This window comes from Agelaius tricolor, unplaced genomic scaffold (genome assembly GCF_023055355.1).
Source record: "Agelaius tricolor isolate 1412-34295 unplaced genomic scaffold, bAgeTri1.0.p SCAF_3, whole genome shotgun sequence".
NCBI lineage: Eukaryota > Metazoa > Chordata > Aves > Passeriformes > Icteridae > Agelaius > Agelaius tricolor.
Window position 1 is genome coordinate 37,191,352 of NW_027269263.1, and position 17,441 is coordinate 37,208,792.

General features: G+C 42.1%; 1 protein-coding gene across 2 annotated transcripts in view; it reads right to left on the reverse strand.

Moving 5' to 3' along the window:
* Positions 1-1,201: 1,201 nt before the first annotated feature.
* The window catches only part of SRGAP1 (SLIT-ROBO Rho GTPase activating protein 1), a 139,220-nt gene continuing 122,980 nt past the window's right edge, over positions 1,202-17,441 (reverse strand). For both annotated transcript variants that reach the window (XM_071423524.1, XM_071423526.1), the window contains exons 17-22: positions 16,214-16,438; positions 15,083-15,162; positions 7,152-7,332; positions 6,457-6,591; positions 5,983-6,328; positions 1,202-4,252 (exon numbers count right to left, since the gene is read on the reverse strand). In XM_071423524.1, the coding sequence (XP_071279625.1) occupies positions 3,875-4,252; positions 5,983-6,328; positions 6,457-6,591; positions 7,152-7,332; positions 15,083-15,162; positions 16,214-16,438 (1,345 nt within the window). In that variant the 3' untranslated portion in view covers positions 1,202-3,874. The remainder of the gene's footprint in view (positions 4,253-5,982; positions 6,329-6,456; positions 6,592-7,151; positions 7,333-15,082; positions 15,163-16,213; positions 16,439-17,441) is intronic.

A 17,441-nucleotide genomic window follows, 5' to 3' on the forward strand; every position in this document is an offset into this window, starting at 1 on the left:
TAGGACCTTGAAAGGGGACCTTTGCTGTCCCCTCCTGTGTGCCTCAGTCAGCTTTTGTGCAGTAGGGGACAAGAAGAAATGCCTGAAGTAGGTCGCTGGACACTGCAGTGCAAAGGCTGCTGCCACGGGCTGATCCATGAGCAGTCGCAGCTTTCTCAGCAGGAGAAGTGACAGCCCTGCTCTGAGCTGGGGTGCCCCTTCCCCCACACCACCCCACACTGCCCGACACAGAACCACAGCATGGTTTGGGCTGGAAGGCACCTTAAAGATCATCCAGTTCCTACCCCCTGCCATATGCAGGCACACCTTCCACCTTAAAACCAGATTGCTTAAAGCTCCATCCAGCCTGGCCTGGAACACTTCTAGGAATGGGGCATTTGTCTTCTTCAGGCACACAGTGGTCCTCAACAACAACCAGGGATGACTGGTTTGGATTTTTTTAGCAAGGATTGAGAATGCATTTCCAAATAGCTCTTCTGCCCCTAAACATCTAAGGTGGGAAAGCATGGCAAGCCTATTTGGGCAGCTGTAGTCCGAGCTCAGGAATTGTCCTTGATAGCATCTGATCCATGTATGGCAGAACATTTCTCTGCAGTTATCAACCTGACAATCAGACCCCCTGGTTCCTGGAGCCAGGGGGAGGGTGTGTATTACCACCATTTCTCAGACATAAGGTCACTGAAGATGATCTTTAACTGTGGCACTTCCTCCACCCCGTCCCAGCGTGACAGCATCTGCATCTCTCTCTTTTGTTCCAAGAAATATCCCAAATTTAAGAAATGTCCCTTTTGAAATTCTTTTCACTCTATTTTTAAAAAATGTAAGCTGGAGTGTTTTCCTCACCCCATTTTTCCTGTGGGGAGCAGGAGGGGGATGTCAGGGTGTTTGGCCAAGTGGGCAGTGGGGGCTTTCCTCAGCCAGTGTGAGCAGGATTGACTACCCTTGATGGGTTCTCAGCAGAACTACGTGAAGTTGGTGGCTCTTTGCGAGGGGTTTTCAGGTAAAGAGGGACTTTTAAGTTAGGCAAGGAACTTTCCAGGAACAAGTGCTTCTTCAGGCCAACAGTGTGATAGCTCTTGATGCAGTGTGGGGTGTGGGTAGCTGGGAGATGCTGGTGTGCTGGATGCTTCCCTATGTGGGAAGTAGATCATTAATGCATGTTGGAAGAAACAGTGGTTTCCCCAGCAAAACTACACACACAGACAGAACTATCTTCTTTATTATAAAGATACACTATGAGGAACAAACTTGAATGTATACTGAAGCTTGTAATGGTACATGCCAAAAATGTACAGTACTATACATAAAAGTGCATTGTCACAACAGATTAACAGTACATTTCTCTTCCAGAACTGTGGGTTTTCCATGTTTTTATTTGATCTTCAAGAGTGGAAGGAATGCAATGGGAATGCAGCCATACACGAAACAGGAAAGGATGCAATGGAAATGCAACAGTACAAGAGCAAAGCTACAGCTCCTCTAAAAGTTAAAGGCACTTTCACATGTACATACTACAGATGTACATTGACACAAGTAGGTAACAGTCAACAAGCAGGAAGCTACCAGTACTGCAATTCATCAAACTTGACAGTAAAGGACAATACTGATTGGATTAGGTGTGCAGGAGTTACCCTTTAGTACGCCTGTAGATGTAGCAGTCTTTCCTGTTACATATCCACTTACTATGCTTTAAAGTATCTATAATAACCATCAAACTACACATTAACTGTGTGAATGCACTAAGTGGATGCATTCACTAAATGCACTGTTTCTAATATTTTCTTTTGCTAAACAATTTCTAATAAAAGCATTATGGAGTCCAGTACAGTTATTTAAACATACAAAATTCCCTATGCAATTTAAAGATACACGTATCCATCTCAATTGTGCCAGGTGGGTTAATTTAAAAATGCTAGACAAATTCCAGTTTTGCTCCACTGAGTCTAGTAAACTGGGGAACTACTTGAAAATACCTCTGGTCCCAAACAAGTGAGCAGACCAGCACTGGTCTGCAGCTGGGGCTGGTCTGGCTTAGGCTCTGGCCCTGGCATTAGGGCCAGGCCAAGGATGGAGGTTTGCTGACCCATGATGCACAGCCCACTGTGATGGATTAAGACTTTGCCTCTAACCTAGATGTGTGTGAAGTCTCTGACTGCATTGAAAAGTATTTGCAAATACCAGCAATAGTTTGGGGCTCAGAGGCAGTTTATGGGGTACTTCTCACACATAGAGCTTCACATTGCATCACCTGTCTAGAAGGTGTACACCAGAGCAGGAATAAATTGCTCCTAAATAACAACAGGAAATTACTCCTGTCACCTCAGCAATTATGTCTATCAAATTTTGTCCCTACTCTTCTCCTCCCAAACTCAATTTTTTATGTATAACGAGTTGTAAAATTTCAAGCTTTCCAAAAGTGAGATCTTACAGAATATGTGGAAAAACAGATCTTAATTACAGCCAGTTGTACTTCTGTAGGTGGACCACAAGTGATTTTTCCCCATTTTATTAATTGAAACTTCTTTTGTGGATTGGATGCTTGAAAACATGTTCACAGAAATAGTATTATGGCTTACTGTTGCAATGTGCAAAACAGCTGTAGGTTTAGCTCATGCCTAACAAAGTTTAACAACAGAGCACTAAGCAAAGTTGACAGTCGCCACTCACACAGACATAAGAACGGGACTGATTTCAGTCATTAAAAAAAAGGGAAGTGGAGGGGAAAAGGGTTATGGAAAACTTTAGTCAGCTTGAATCTAGGCAGTAGAAACTCAGCTGCCTGTCCTGTGAGTGACCCCTGCACCACTGGCAGGGGGTAGTCCCCCTTCAGAGTCCCTGTCTTGCTGCTGTCAGCACAACTGAGCATTTGCTGTGCAAGGCAGTCAGCACAGCTGGGTCAGCTCGAAACTTGGACTATTGCAACCCAAATCACGTCCTTAATTGGACACTGAGCAATAAAGTCAATGGGATACTTTTCTGAACTACTGTGTAGTTGGTCCCTTTAATAGCCCCTCATGCTCCCTGATGGACCAACAGGTTCAGGCACTCCCCAGAGCCTGGCTTCTGTGAACTTCAAACAAATTCAGCTTCTGTAAAAAATGTGGTATCAGGGAATGAAGGTCTGACTTCACGGGAGAAGGTACACTATTACAGAGGGCAGCAAAAGGAGTTTCTAGATACTATCCTGGAGATGTGCTTTAGCTGTGTCCTGGAATGCTGCTTTGTATCAGTGAGAGCAATGTGATCTCCAGCTCCATTCAGCGCTTGCCTCTAGTGAGACTGCCAACAAGAAAGCTAACACTTGGTGCCAATTATGAGTTTGTAAGGGTTTGGTGATTTTTTCTCTTGTGTCTTAAATAAGAAATGTGGCCTGAGATGACTTAGACATTCCACACAGACACGTAATCCTCACATGCTAAGTTTCAGTTCTTACTAACCTGCTTGAGATTTGGTTTGGTGACCGAGAAATGAGTGGCTCCATGTCCTCTGAACCCCCTCCCGCCCCTTAGTTTTGTGCAGGATCTGTTATTATATAGCTACAGTAAGACTGTGAAGTATGGTACAACGTGGCAAGCTGTTTGTGATCTGTGTTGGTTTTATTACAAATGGTGCAGCATCAAGTTTTCAAGTAAGTCTATGTTTGTTTTTTAAAACTATGCACAATTGTCCAGTTTTTCGTTTAATCGAAACCATACAAAATACAAATGCCCATGTTAATGTAGCTACTTTCAGACAATACATTCAAAAACACTGAAAAACAAAGCCTCTCCAGTTACAAACATGAACAAATGATGTTACGGAGCCCTGACTTCTATTGTTAATCCATCTCTTTCCCTAGCACACCCCAGCTGGGCGCTGTGGGTGGCTGAGCTGCCTACATTGTGCAAGATTTGTCGGCTGGACCCTGGGAAGGAGGAGAAGGCCCTATGCTAGGATTTGTTTTTGGAAGAACAATAGGTTTTGGCCTAAGAGCAGGAGGTTTCAGCTGCACTCCCATTCTAGGGGCCACCATGGGCTTGAAAGTACTCATGGTGTCACTGGAAGAACTAGTGCTACGGCGGATCTGAGGCTCGGAGCTCCTCAGAACAACGCTGTGGAGAGGGCTGAGTGACTCCGTCGAGGTGGCAGGGGTGGGGCTGTTCTTCACTTGCTCCAAGGTGTCCAGCACAACATCAGGGGCGTGTTTGGCCGAGCTCTGCCGCTCCAGCTCACGGAGCTCATTCAGTGCTGTGTTCATTGTCTCCTCGATGTCCTGCGTCAGAGCACAGAGAGAGCAGCATGTCATTTGTGTTGCTACTGAATGCCAGAGGAGCAAGGGGAGGGGTAAGGAAATGCATTAATTAATTCACCAACCATCCTCTAACAATTATGATAATGCTAAAATCAATTTCCACCAGATTTATTTGAAAGACATTAAGATTGACAACATGGCAGCTTTGGGTGAACATTACAAACATTTAACCTTGTTCATATGAGAGAATCAAAAAAAGGTGTTACACCAAAATCTGCAAGCCATTTATGAAGTGATTGTCAGGACAACTGATGTCTGCTTCGCAATGTTTTAGTGGTGAAGATTTCTGTCATCTCTTGGTTACTGACAACTTTAAAGATTTTAGTCCATTTGTTCACTCTTAGCTAACTGCTCTGCTCATCTAAAGCCTCAGGTGCTCAGGGTCTGTATTCCCTCACATGGATTACAAAACCTAGTTTTCTAAGGAAATAAAGTTTGTGTGCCCATCAGCTCTTCTCTCCTCTTGTTTCATCAAGTTAAATCTTAAACAGAAAAAATCTGTAAGATATTGGTCAGTATGCAAACCTAAGAAAAACTATTTTCTTCATCAGGATTTCAGGCCTGAAGGCTAAAAAAATGCACCAAGATACTAGTTTACTGCTTCTCAGTGGTATTAAGATACAACTAATCTTAAAATATCTTGTGTTCCCTGCCTGCTCACACTGACTTTCACATAGTTTAATCAAAGTTTGGGTTCTAGTCTAGGCATAAAAAAGAGATATTTTAAGCCAAACAGTGCTGTTCCAGGAAAGTAAATTAACAGCTTGGAATAAAATATAACAGTAAAAACACTTGCACTTTCTAACCCTAATACATGGGTTCTGACCTAAGCATGCCAGTCCCTTCTATTCCTCACTGGAAGCAGAGTTTGAAAGCAAGCATTATCAGTACATTAAATTTTAAAACATGAGTGCCAGTGTTATTGTAAAATGCGTTTGCAATCATAGAGCACCCTCAGGGTGCTCCCAGTAATCACGTTTTCCCTCCTAGACAAAATGTGAGTTCTGAAGACAGAGGCATCTATTTACTCAAGAGCTGTTACCAGCTCAGTACAACAGACCAATTTGATGATCAGGGTACTTCCTACTCCATTCTCTTCACCTCTTCACTGCCAGGAATGAGACAGGTGACTGTTCACACAGTAAGATGGCCCACAATTTATGCAGCTGTGACATCTTGCACATCAGGTTCTACTACACGCCTCAAATCAACACACAGTATGAACTGTATGAAAACTATAAAATCCACAAGATCCTGGACTGTAAATCTCTGCTTTGAATGGCAATGGTCACTACTAGCCAGTCAGAGCACTTTTCTGCTTACCACAATACTGAGACATAATTGAACACTTATTACATGCAAGTCAGAATAGGCCAGCCTTCAACAGAGCACAGCGGTCTATGTAGCTGTTGTAAGACTGTCCTAGTGTTCTGTATGGCAGAGGCAATTTCATTACAGTGTAATGGGAAATAATTTCTTTTTATTGCTTTTGCAATGTTTACTCCCCTTTGTGCTTCTTCTATTCAGGATTGCTTAATCCATCTTCTTTCACACACACTCTGTTTGGAAAGCCAAATAGGATATTCCCCTGCACACACCTTCCCACCAGAGCACGTGCTCTGTGCTGTGCTATTCAATGGGATTTGCTGCTCAGAAAATCAGACAGTGCCATAAATAAAAAAGACACAAACCTGAGCTATTGACTCCGGGTCCAGTGGTTTGTGGTCATTGAAACCTGTGTACTGACCAGAGGATGTAGACCTTCTGATGGGAGGGCTGTCGATCTTCTTCAGCGAGTCGTGCCTGCTGATGTTAGTGAGGCTGCCGTGGCCCGGCCGGCGCCGCCGCTCAGGGCTGTCGGCGTTCAGGTTGCGGTTCTGAAGGAGGGCTCTGGGACTGCAGTGAGTCGCCAGGTTGGGGGAGCCCAGCTCCAGGGCCGAGTTGGAGAGAGGGTGAGGTGGGTGTACCGGGCAGTGGCCGTCACTGCTCCTGCCTGGGCGTCTCAGGGGAGGTGGAGGCTCTGATCTCTTCCTCTGCCTGCACCAGTGGAGAAGTGGTGGAAGAACAAACTGTAGTGAGCCAGCATAAGCAGCACGTGCAGGAGTAATTACTGTGTTAGCTGAGCTGTGAGCAGCACTGCTGAAAACACATTACATGAGGCTTACCTTCCTGAATACACATCTGAGTGACGGTCAGTAGGAGAGTTCATATCCTTTGATGATGACTTGTCCTCAGTTATGGGTCCGCTGCTGGCCTCACTGTCTGCTTTTTGGCTCAGTGTGTCTGAGAAAGTATCATCCCTGAACAGAACACAGGTGGTGAGATAAGAAGTCAGTGAGTGAGAGCACCTTGGCACTCTCAGATTTTAATCCCCTTAAGAAAAGCAGGCATGTTATAAATGCACTGCAGCCCTTGCATATCTCCCAAAATTGTTTATAATCCCTCTGTTTACTGAGCTCTTTGCACTCTGAGTGTATGTAACCTTTCAGTAATGAACTTTGTCATCCTTGGCAAAGCACGTGCCTAATACTACAAAACAAGAGTTCAGGGCTGCATTTCCCCAGTTCTTGCTATTCTGAAGTTAAAAGTCAGTAACTGCTACACAGAGATAGTTAAATTAAAATAGGTGCAGCAGCATCTGCCTCTTAATGTACTGGGAACGTATCCATAGAAGTAGCTTAGCCTAGTAGTAGTTTTTGATGGAGCTTTCAATACAGGACAGTAAAGACAGGTATCCTGCATAAAAGGCAAATGTTTAATCTATCTGACCCTTCAAACCACTGACCCATTTGGCAAATACTGCTAAGCACTGTAGACTTTACACCGCCCCAAGAACCCAGTCACACCAGACACTGCTTACATATCCTGCACCACTATGTACTGGTGAGGAACAAGGCCATCAATTCCATTGTGCCTTCCTTCCCACCAGTCCTCAGACGCTCGGTGATAGAGCAGAAGGGAAGCTCCTTTCTTGAAAGAGAGTTCTCGTGCAGATCTTCCAACATAGTCAAACTTGGCAATAGCTTCTATGGGCTCGCACTCTGGGTGGGAAGAACAACAAATATCAGATTACATATTGCTCTTTTTGGTTTCATCAACCCCATTTTTTCCATTTTCTCAGTGCTCATTCTGACAGAGATCAGCTAAAGGAAGGCAGACTACAGGCAGTGGTTACAATGTGCCCCTTACAAAGAAGTATAATTGATCTGTGCCCTAGGTGTGAAACATCTGGGCTGCTTCAGGAGCTTCAGAAAACAACAGCATACTAAAATGTTACAACTGCCTTTGGGAGAGAGGCCTCTGCCTCCTGCTGTAAAGGATCCTGCATGGCTGGAGAGTGGGATGGAGGCCAGGCAATAAAGACTTCTGAAAATAAAAAGAACAAACTCAGATGAATAATCAAAGGCCCAAGGAACCAGCATGATAAGGGAAAAGTAAATAAGAATGCTTTTACCATCTGCAGTGGCAAAGGAAGGAAGACAAGATTAGCCTGTGCATGAGTAGGGATACCCTGCTGAACTGGGCCATGGAATTTCTGTCTTTTACGTGACAAGCATGCAGACCTCCTGAAACCTAGTGTTTTACACAGCACCAAAGCCTCCTCCTTTAATTCACTTCCTTAATGCCCTTTTGGAGTGAGACAAGATGGCTCCAGACCACAGGGACAGTCCCTGTGTGGCCTCAAGTTGTTTAAAGCAGCTCTGACTGCTCCAAAATCCTGAGCTGCCCTGATTTCTGCAGGGGAGGCTGGTGTTTTCTGAAACCACACACTGGCTACAGCAGTGCTGGCTAATCCTCTGTCAAAATGCTGGTAAATTCAGACTTAGTTACCAGCCTTAGGCTGGAAATGGGTTCCATCCCATAACCTGTGCCGGGATGGAGACCTACTGATGTCAGCAAAGGGGCCCTGCAGCTATGGCCAGAGCTGTGCCCAGGCATCCAGCAAAAAGCTGTGATTTTCACAAGCTCTCATTTTGTCTGCATAAAACCAAAGGCACCTGAGCTCTAAAAGATTAAATTTTGTCATCAAAGTCTCAAAACATAAAGAAAAAACTGCAAAATACAGGTCTAAAAATCACATACTCTGATGATTCCAGTAACTCAAGAGTCCCTGAAATGACTAATTTCTTTACATAATTAGAGCAATATTTAGATGGAAATTAACATCTGGGCTAATGACTAGCATAGCAACTTTCTGTCTGATGCGAATTAAAATTGCTGAGGTTGTAATTCCCCACAGAACCAGGCTGGTAATGAAAGCCACTGTCCCTTTATGACAACATTTTGCACAGGAATGTCTTTTTAAAATTAACTTCGTTCTACAGTGTGAAAACATAATGACAGCACCTTTATTGAGGTTACAGCTTGCAGCTCATTTTTTAATAACTTGCCCAGCCTGCAGAAGAGTGTCTTGTGGTTTGCTGCTTCTGCAGTCACTTTAAGTGTTCCTGTCAGTGACAAACTGTAGTGTGTATAGAAATCACTAACACAGACACTTTACACAGATGGAATACAGTGATATGGAGAATTTACTGTTACAAACACAGAAGTAATGTATGGTGGCAGAAATTATTTCAATCATATAAATACAATTAAGAACCAAGCAATAACAGTATACATTCCTGAAAATGCATCCCCCTACTGGATGGCTGTAGAGGACCATATTATCTTTTTTGTTCTTTGTCTTTTTCCTCTCTTTTTCTCTTTTGCTTTCTCTGTCTCACAGCCCCTGCTCTGGACCACTGACATGGCAGCAACAATGTGGGATCTAATCACTGGTTTTATTTTTTGTTTTCTTCCCTTGCCCTGCATGGACCAAGCACAACTATCATATTCTACCCCATACTCTGAAGTTTGTTGTGGGAAGGAAGAGCTTGTGAGCCAGCACCTTTGAATACCAAATGTACTGTGACTTGTGAGTCAGCACTTTTGGCTGTGTGTTGTGGGAGTTGAGAACTTACTGAAGTGTACTGTACAAAACAAAGGGCTCGTTCACCTCCACTCTTGTGGAAGTCTGTCGTAAGAAATTTAGGGTGTGTTAGCCAATACCTTTTGAGTCTAAATATTGGGCTGGTGGCCAAAGTTATGGTGACTGTACAATAAAACCTACGAGTTCCTTGATATGTGTCCAATGTCTTTGTTCAGCCTGATGAGAATTTTTAACAAACATCACGGCCCCTACGAATGTCTCGCTCACCAGCATTCCCTGGTGGGTGGGGCTGAAGCTTTCTTGGTTTATGTTTTTAAGCAAAGAAACTATAATGTTGACACAGAAAGAAACATTCTGGAAATCTGGGCTACCTCTAATGGTGGTGTGATATTATGATATGCTACCCTGTTGTCATTCCTACAGCCTCTAACAGAAAATACAGAGGCCACAAAGTAACTGTAAGGCACAGAAAATGAAAAGAGGTAAAACCAAACATGCCTGTTTATCTTGCATCATCTTTATGAGAGCAATATGAAATGGCAACAATGTAACACTGACAAAAGAACACAGTTCTCCTATCATGTGTATTGTTCGTAGAATTTATTATAAGAAGGAAATACTGGAATCAGGTAGGATTGAAAAGAAGAAGACATTTATGAGCACTCTGTTCTCAGATTACAACTAATTTATGGGTTATGGTAGAGTTGGTCAAGAATTCAGAAATAAAATCTCCCAGGCTTTGGAGAGGCAGTCACTCACTAATAGGCAATATTTTAAATTAAAAAAAAAATTAAATCAACCAAACAAAAAAGTTTTACAGTAAGTCAAAATCCCAAATTTCCTGCACATATTTTTCTTAGACATTCTCCACAGTTAACTGGTAATGCTCATGAGTACTGGATTGATGGACAAACCCCTACACTGATTGGCTATGGAATTTGCTGTTTCTCTGCTAACGTCAACAGACCATACAGTATCCCACAATTAAGTATACAGGTCTTTTTATTTACAAATCAGTGGACTAAACTAGAAACAGTTCTGTCTTGCTCAGTGGAATTATGCTCATCTAAGTGTGATATGCAATGAGAATCCTCTTTATTGTATCCTTCTACCACCTGCAAGACTCACATTCTTTCTCAGAGGTCTGAATGACATTGTCCCACTGGAACCAGCTGTATGAATTGTTAATGTACCCATAATGGATGTGACTTTTGAGACATGTACATTAGATTGCCTGGGTAACAAATCCCACCTCCTCAGGGAGGAGTGCCCAGAAAATTTCACACAGATTTCATGAAGAGGACGAAAAATGAGTTCAGACAGGTTTTCCTACTGTGAAAGGGGTGTTTTCATTTCTTTATACACAGAGATAACTTTCCTATAGTAAACAGTACTGAGACTGCACTTAAATAGTAATTCACCTTGTTACAGGTCAAGCTTTAATAGTGAAAGCCCAAGTACCATGACAGTTACTCCTAAACATAAATGCATTTGGGAAAGTTAAGCCATTTAATATCAAGGTTACTGAATGACAGATGAGTATTTCAAAAAGCTAAGGCAATGAAGGCTAAATTTGGGATCTGTAACTCAATTTCTGTGTGGTACTGAATGTCTAACAGTAAAACTGTCAGCTCAGAGGGAAGTGTAATTGCACTGCTCTGTCCGTACCTGCAGGCATTCAGCTAAAATACCAGGAAGTGTTTGGTGGCATACAGGATCTCACCAGCTATCATCTCTAGTGAATCAGGAAATGCTATGGAAAGGAAAAATCAGGACAAACTGAAGAACTGTGGGAACAACTTCTGCTTGGGAGAGCAGAAAGGGCAGAATAAACATGTTAGTTTTATCTTTGAGATTGGAGTGCCAGATGTAGACCTAACCTCCCTACAGAGGTGATGGCAGTGAATTGGCCCTGGGCTGCCCCCTAGGCCTCAGGGCACAAGGAGCTAAGGAAAGGAGGGGACACCATTCCCTGCACTTTTTCTAGGGGAGTTGCTGTTGCTCTGCTCTTCCTCAGTTTTCCCAGGTGTACCCTGTCTGTTGGGAATAAAGTACGTCCCAAACTCCCCAGGAACATGGGAGTCTATCTCCTTATTTCTTTATCTTCTGCATCCCATCAGAGAATAGAGTGGTTTTGTAATTTCAAAGTCCTGTCCTCAGGACAGCAGTTTTCTGACTGGGAATAGCAAAAGCAAAGAACTGTTGCAAGGTGTTGACAAAACAGAATTTGGCAAAGTATCGATCACAGCACGCACTTCTGAAGAGCAAGAAAATGAGTATGTGTTGGAAACAACAATGTACAGTCTGACACGTCCCTGTAAGTTTTGTTTTCAGCAGAAATACCAGCTAAAGTTTTATCCTAAGTTTATGAGATATCTATGGAGAGCATGGCATTAATTTTATGTATGTTTTCCTAGGAGAACTCCATCTGTCTAACTTCCTCAGGAAATGTTTACTTCCTTTGCAAACAATTTAGTCACTCTTTACCATATGACTCCAACAAGAATAAAAAATCTCCATCAGTTTGAAGGTAAAGGAAATATGGTAACAGCTGTTTCAGTAAAACATAAACAATAGCCTTTGAATCTTTACTGCAGAGACATTTTCAGGTAAAGGTTTGTCTGCAGCAAAATTACAGGTAGATTTTTTTTTTGTGTCTCAGCTTGAGTACAAAAGTTCTGAACTTCACAAATTAAATTTCATTTCCAGATTGAAGAGAAAGGAAAAAACTTCTATGTTTCCCTTATCAGGATATTTTCTGGATATCTAAAAAAGCCTGAAAACACTACAGAAAAATGCAGCTCCTTTTTTTTCCTGCTTCCCTTTCCAGTGATCAACTGAAATACATGAACACCTGTAATCATAGGGGGAAAAAACCCACAACAATTTATATGCTTAAAATAAAGCATTTATGAAATATTTATATGCTCATTTATATGTGCTAGTATTTTTCCCCTAATCTACTGCATTTTACCTCTGTGGACATAATTAAAATTTAATTTTTAAAGTCTTGTTGTTTTCTAAATTGTAATGAACATTTCTAGTGCTACTGACACAGCCCCTACAGATGGGTTTTTTCCTAGCAGGCACAGAGAGCCACTTGCAGTTTAACTTTACAGCAAGAGTAAGCAAAATAAATCCTTTTGGTTTTGATCGTAACCTCTGGATTATGTTTCAATGACCCTGTAATTCCTGTGGGGTAGGCAGCTTGGTCTTACATATGTACACAACATTTTAGCATAAAACTAATCAGATTTTCAACATGAAAAAAAACCCTTAGCATTTACAGAATCTGCTTCTTCCATGTCCTAACAGAGGGAGCCATGTAAGTACCACACGTCCGATCAATGCAGCAGCAATGTGGCACCTCCCTTTCTCTCTCTGCACATTCAGCTGGCAGTGATGCATCCAGCTTATCATCAATGAATCAATCACATTAAACCCCCAAAATACTCCAGACCCTTTAGTAGAAGGGTTTTTGTTATCCACCACATGTTTATCAGTGACTCTCACAAAGTTCAGTAAGCAAACTGAAAAATTTTCACCTATTCTCATATCTGGTGTAAACAATACTTTTTAAAAGGAATTGTCTGGAGCACAAACACATGAATGTATGTGCAAAGAGAGAGTGAGTGAATTTAATTTTAAGTCTGTAACCTACATTAGAAAAATGTGCTATTACAACACAAAGCCATATTAATGGAAAAAATGGGTTAGAGCTTGCAGGTTGGAATTGAAAACGAACAGTTTTTGTGTGCAATCCAGGCTTGTTAATCTTCAGCTGTGCAGCAGTATTTATCTAGCTTACAAATATTTTTGTGGTAACAATTATTTCTCTGTAAACACAGATGTCCGCTTCCTTTTGGCACTGAATTAATTAAAAAGGTGTGATGAGGAAACTAGAATTAAACTACTGGGTGATCTGGTGAACAAAAACCCATGTCTTGAGCAGTCAAATCTTTCAAAAGAACTTTGTCCTGTTGACAGGTATTCTCTTCAGGGTTTTCTTCCCCAGTGACACAGTCACAAGTAGTACCAGGACAGGAATGTAAAACTGGTATAACAACACAGTGGTGGGGTACAGCCCACGATGATTGAGGCTCAAATGATGCATCACACGATGCCACAGTCCTGCTCCTCTGTATCCTGCTGATGTTTTCATCTTTCCTAGGCATGGCTTTGAAGCAACTGCTTTGATGGCTGCTGAAAAGCTGCACTTCTTCTCCATGTCCACTTGTGCCTTCGTCTGTCAGTTTGGTCATGGGACCCTGAAGTTGGCCCCAATATATTGAACTGGTGTGTCATCTACACTTTACTTGTGCTCTAAATGAGAGACAGGCAGGCTTCCTCAGCTTCCACTCTTGCTTCATACCTCCAATGGAAGAAGGTGTTCTTCTAAAGTATAGCTATACTGTCTTGGAAAAATAAGGTGCAACTTTTGAGTTTGTTCACACTGCTTAGAAGAGATGTGCTGTAGAAAGATGGTGGGTTTAGTTGTACAGAGCTGGTCAAGAGGAACCCATGCACAGCCTGTCTTGTAGAGCTGCTGGTACTCTCTGCTGCACAGGCATGGCTATACACCCAGGCAGAAGACCAAGATTTCTCTCCTACTCTCAGTCTTCCCTCCTTCTGTAATGTCTGCCCACCCAAATGTCCCTCCTGTCCAAACAGCTGTACTGACAGACTCTGCCTGCCCCTCCTCACCTTGGCAAAGGGGAAGAGACAGACAATCTGTCAGTGACAGCCTGTGTACGTGACCAAGCAGAAGGGTGCAGCTAGAGTGGAACTATTGTTTACTCTGCTCTCTGTGCAATGGGAGCAGCGCAGCCAGCTTTCCTATACATACACCTTCCGGTTTCCCTTCCCCACAGCAATTGTCCCAGCTCCTGAACGGTATCCCTTATGACATTATTAAAAAAAAATATATCCTTTTCTGCAGTAGCTCTTTTCCTCCCCTCTCCTCTGCTCTGTCTTTTCCTCTTCCTTCCTCCACACATCCTCTGTAAGGGACAAGGGGAAGCTTTTGTTTCTGCTGCTGCACGTGTGCTGGTTGCTCTGTATGGGTTGCCTGCTGGCCAGACAGGCAGAGAGCTCACACTGCTGCTCTTCTCTACATGGAGTGTTATTCTGAATCCTTCACCTCTAATGAGCTACTAATTCTCACAAAGTAGTAGTTATATAACAATTTGGAGAATCCTTTTCTATCTGTTAAATTTGCTTGAAACTTGGCAGAAGATACTGTGAGGGACATCAGAAGAATGGTCAAACTGTCACACTTGAATACATATTTATGACCTGGATAAAAAGAATTAATATAATAGATTTGCATCAATTTTTTCATTGATACCTCTCATACCTAGAAGTATACGTGACTGATATTTACAGAAAATTATTACTGTTCAAAAGTTTCACTGTGGGGGGTACACACATGTTTTTAAGTTGTTATAAATACTTCAGAGAGAGCAGCTTTTAAATTCATATAAAAATAGAGCTTCAATGGCAAATATCCTATAGCTGCAATATTTAAGGGCATACTTTTGACAAGTTTAGTTTTTGTAGACAAAAGAGTCACTAAAAATGTAACACTATGTCAGAAAATAATATGTGCTGACTGAAATAGTTTCTCTCTTGCCCTTCCTGTGACTGGGCAAATCAGGAGAGAACAAGGAAACAGCTGGTCAAACACAGATGAATCAAGAGTGCAAAAGCACACAAACAGAGATTGAAGATTTGGTACAGAAAACCAGGACTGAAATTTCCTTCTTTCAAATAAGACACAATTAGGAAAGGAAGAAGGTCTCCTGCCTGGAACACCTGTAGAACTTACCCCCATCAAAGGCACAGTAAAGTGACAGACTCACCATCTTCACTGGTGTGGGGCTCTGTACTGGCATCCTGGTCCCCCTCCTCCAAGGTACCATGCTCACTGTATGGGCTGTCACTGGAGGCAAGCAGAGAGGAACCACATACATCAAGCAGAGAGAGCCACATACATCTTATAATGTTACAGAGTTATGTGCAACATAATTATCCTCATGTGCTATGAATACATAATTAATAAAGAAGCCTGTATGCATTTTCTTGAAACAAAATCACAACATTAAGAAGCCCTCAGAACATTTGATTCCTTTATATATAAAAAGTGTGTGTGTTTGCTGCCAAGGGGGCGTCCTGGTTTTGGCTGGGATAGAGTTAATTTTCTTCCACATAGCTGGTACAGTGCTGTGTTTTGTATTCAGGATGGGAATAATGTTGATAACACATTGATGTTTTAGCTGCTCCTGAGCAGTGTTTACACTGAACACCCCACCACAATCTGCAAGTAGACTTGGGGGCACAAGAAGCTGGAAGGAGACTTGTCACAGCCAGGACATCTGACCCAAACCAACCAAATGGGTATTCCAGACCACGTGGCATCATGCTCAGCACATAAACTTGGGACAAAGCTGGTCAGGGGCTGCTGTTCAGGCACTGGCTGGGCACCCACCAGTGATGACAAACAACTGCATTGTGCATCACTTGTTTTGCATATTCTAATTATTGTTATTTGCCCTTTCTTTTCTGTCTTATGAAACTGTCTTCATTTCAACACATGAATTTTACATTTTTTTCCCAATTCTCTCCCCCATCCCACTGTGGGGAGAGTGAGTGAGTGGCTGGGTGTTATTTAGCTACCTGCCCTGTTAAAGCACAAGAAAGAAAAGGAGCAGGCATAATAAGCTGAAATTTTCTAAGGTGGTTCACAGCCAAAGAAACAATTTCCTACCTGCCTGTGTGCTCTGTACATCTGGAATTCTATCTCTGGCTCAACACAAAGCAACTTCTTCCACAAAATGTTGTAGGAAGCATCATCATAATTGCTTTCGCTTTACTTTTTCATACTGTTTTTACATTTTACTGTGTGGACCTAAATGCTCTTCTCATTTATCTTCATACTTCTAACCAGCCTAATGATTTTGTTTAGGAGACAGAAGGATAATCTTCTGACTTACCAATAGTCATCTCCAGCCATGCATTTTTCATACACCGGTCCATCAAGTTCTTTCACATCTGGAAAAATAGCCTCATGATGGATGATGATAGTTTTGATTATCTCATTCACATGTGCCTGACAAGACACCTGGTCTTGTATGTCTGGAACAGGCATCAGGGTTGGCCCAAAACAAATGGCCAAGTTGTATGGATCCATCATGTTTTCATCACTGTACTGTGAAAGGCTGTTATAACACAAAAATCAAGAAAAATTGACTTTTCCACTGTGACTAACCTTATTCAGACAACTGTAGAAAACTTTTTGAAATCATAGCTTGGAGATTTCCTGTTGTCATTGACAATCCCACATAAAGTAACGGAACAAAAAACCAAGATTTCTTCAATAGATTATATACACTATAAAGTGAGTTTATTCCACATATATGTTTATGTATGTGTATGTGTTCCCAGGCTACCATGTTGAGTGTACACTGACTTAATGGGCTAACATCAACTGCTGCTGCTTCTAGCTCAACAATGCTCCAAGTGGACTGGATGCAAAGTGGGTCTACATTTCTCATTGGACCTGGGTGCATTTCTTTCAACAGCCAGGTACACAACTTAGGCACACAGAATTGTCTTCTGCAGGCAACTAAGTTCCTGGATCTTGCAAGGGCTCTTGTGACCTTTGGGTTCTGTTTTTACTATAGACTAAAATTCCGAAGCACCTTGCCTTCTGCCCACAAACACCCATAACAGTTTCATTATGGAAGTGTCCAAATGAAAAGCCTTCATTGTTATTAATCAACTTTTGCAAGCTCTCTTTTCTTCCAGAAAATGCAAGGTTACTAATTTTCTAATTTGAATGAGAAGTTGCTATCTATTCCCTTGTTTAAAAGCATTTGCATTTTTACTGAATGCCAGTGCTGGCTTTTTGAATGGTTCTATGTGGGGCTAGTCAAATAGAATCTGAAGTGCTGGGATGCCCTATACTGTGTTGTCCTGCACTCTGAAGCAGCATAGGAATTCTGATGTCTGGTTGTGTTCAAATACAACACCATGTTCCCTCTAGAACAGGAATTTTAGAGTGTTTCCCTTGTTTAATCAATACATATGCAAACCTTCTACATGACTACCCTCATAACTAGCTTTTAAAATTAATCGTTTGCCCCTTTCTTATGCCATGATTTACTATCCTGTCCTGTGTGTTAATTGGAGACATCTTGTTCTTCTGATTTATCAGGTGGT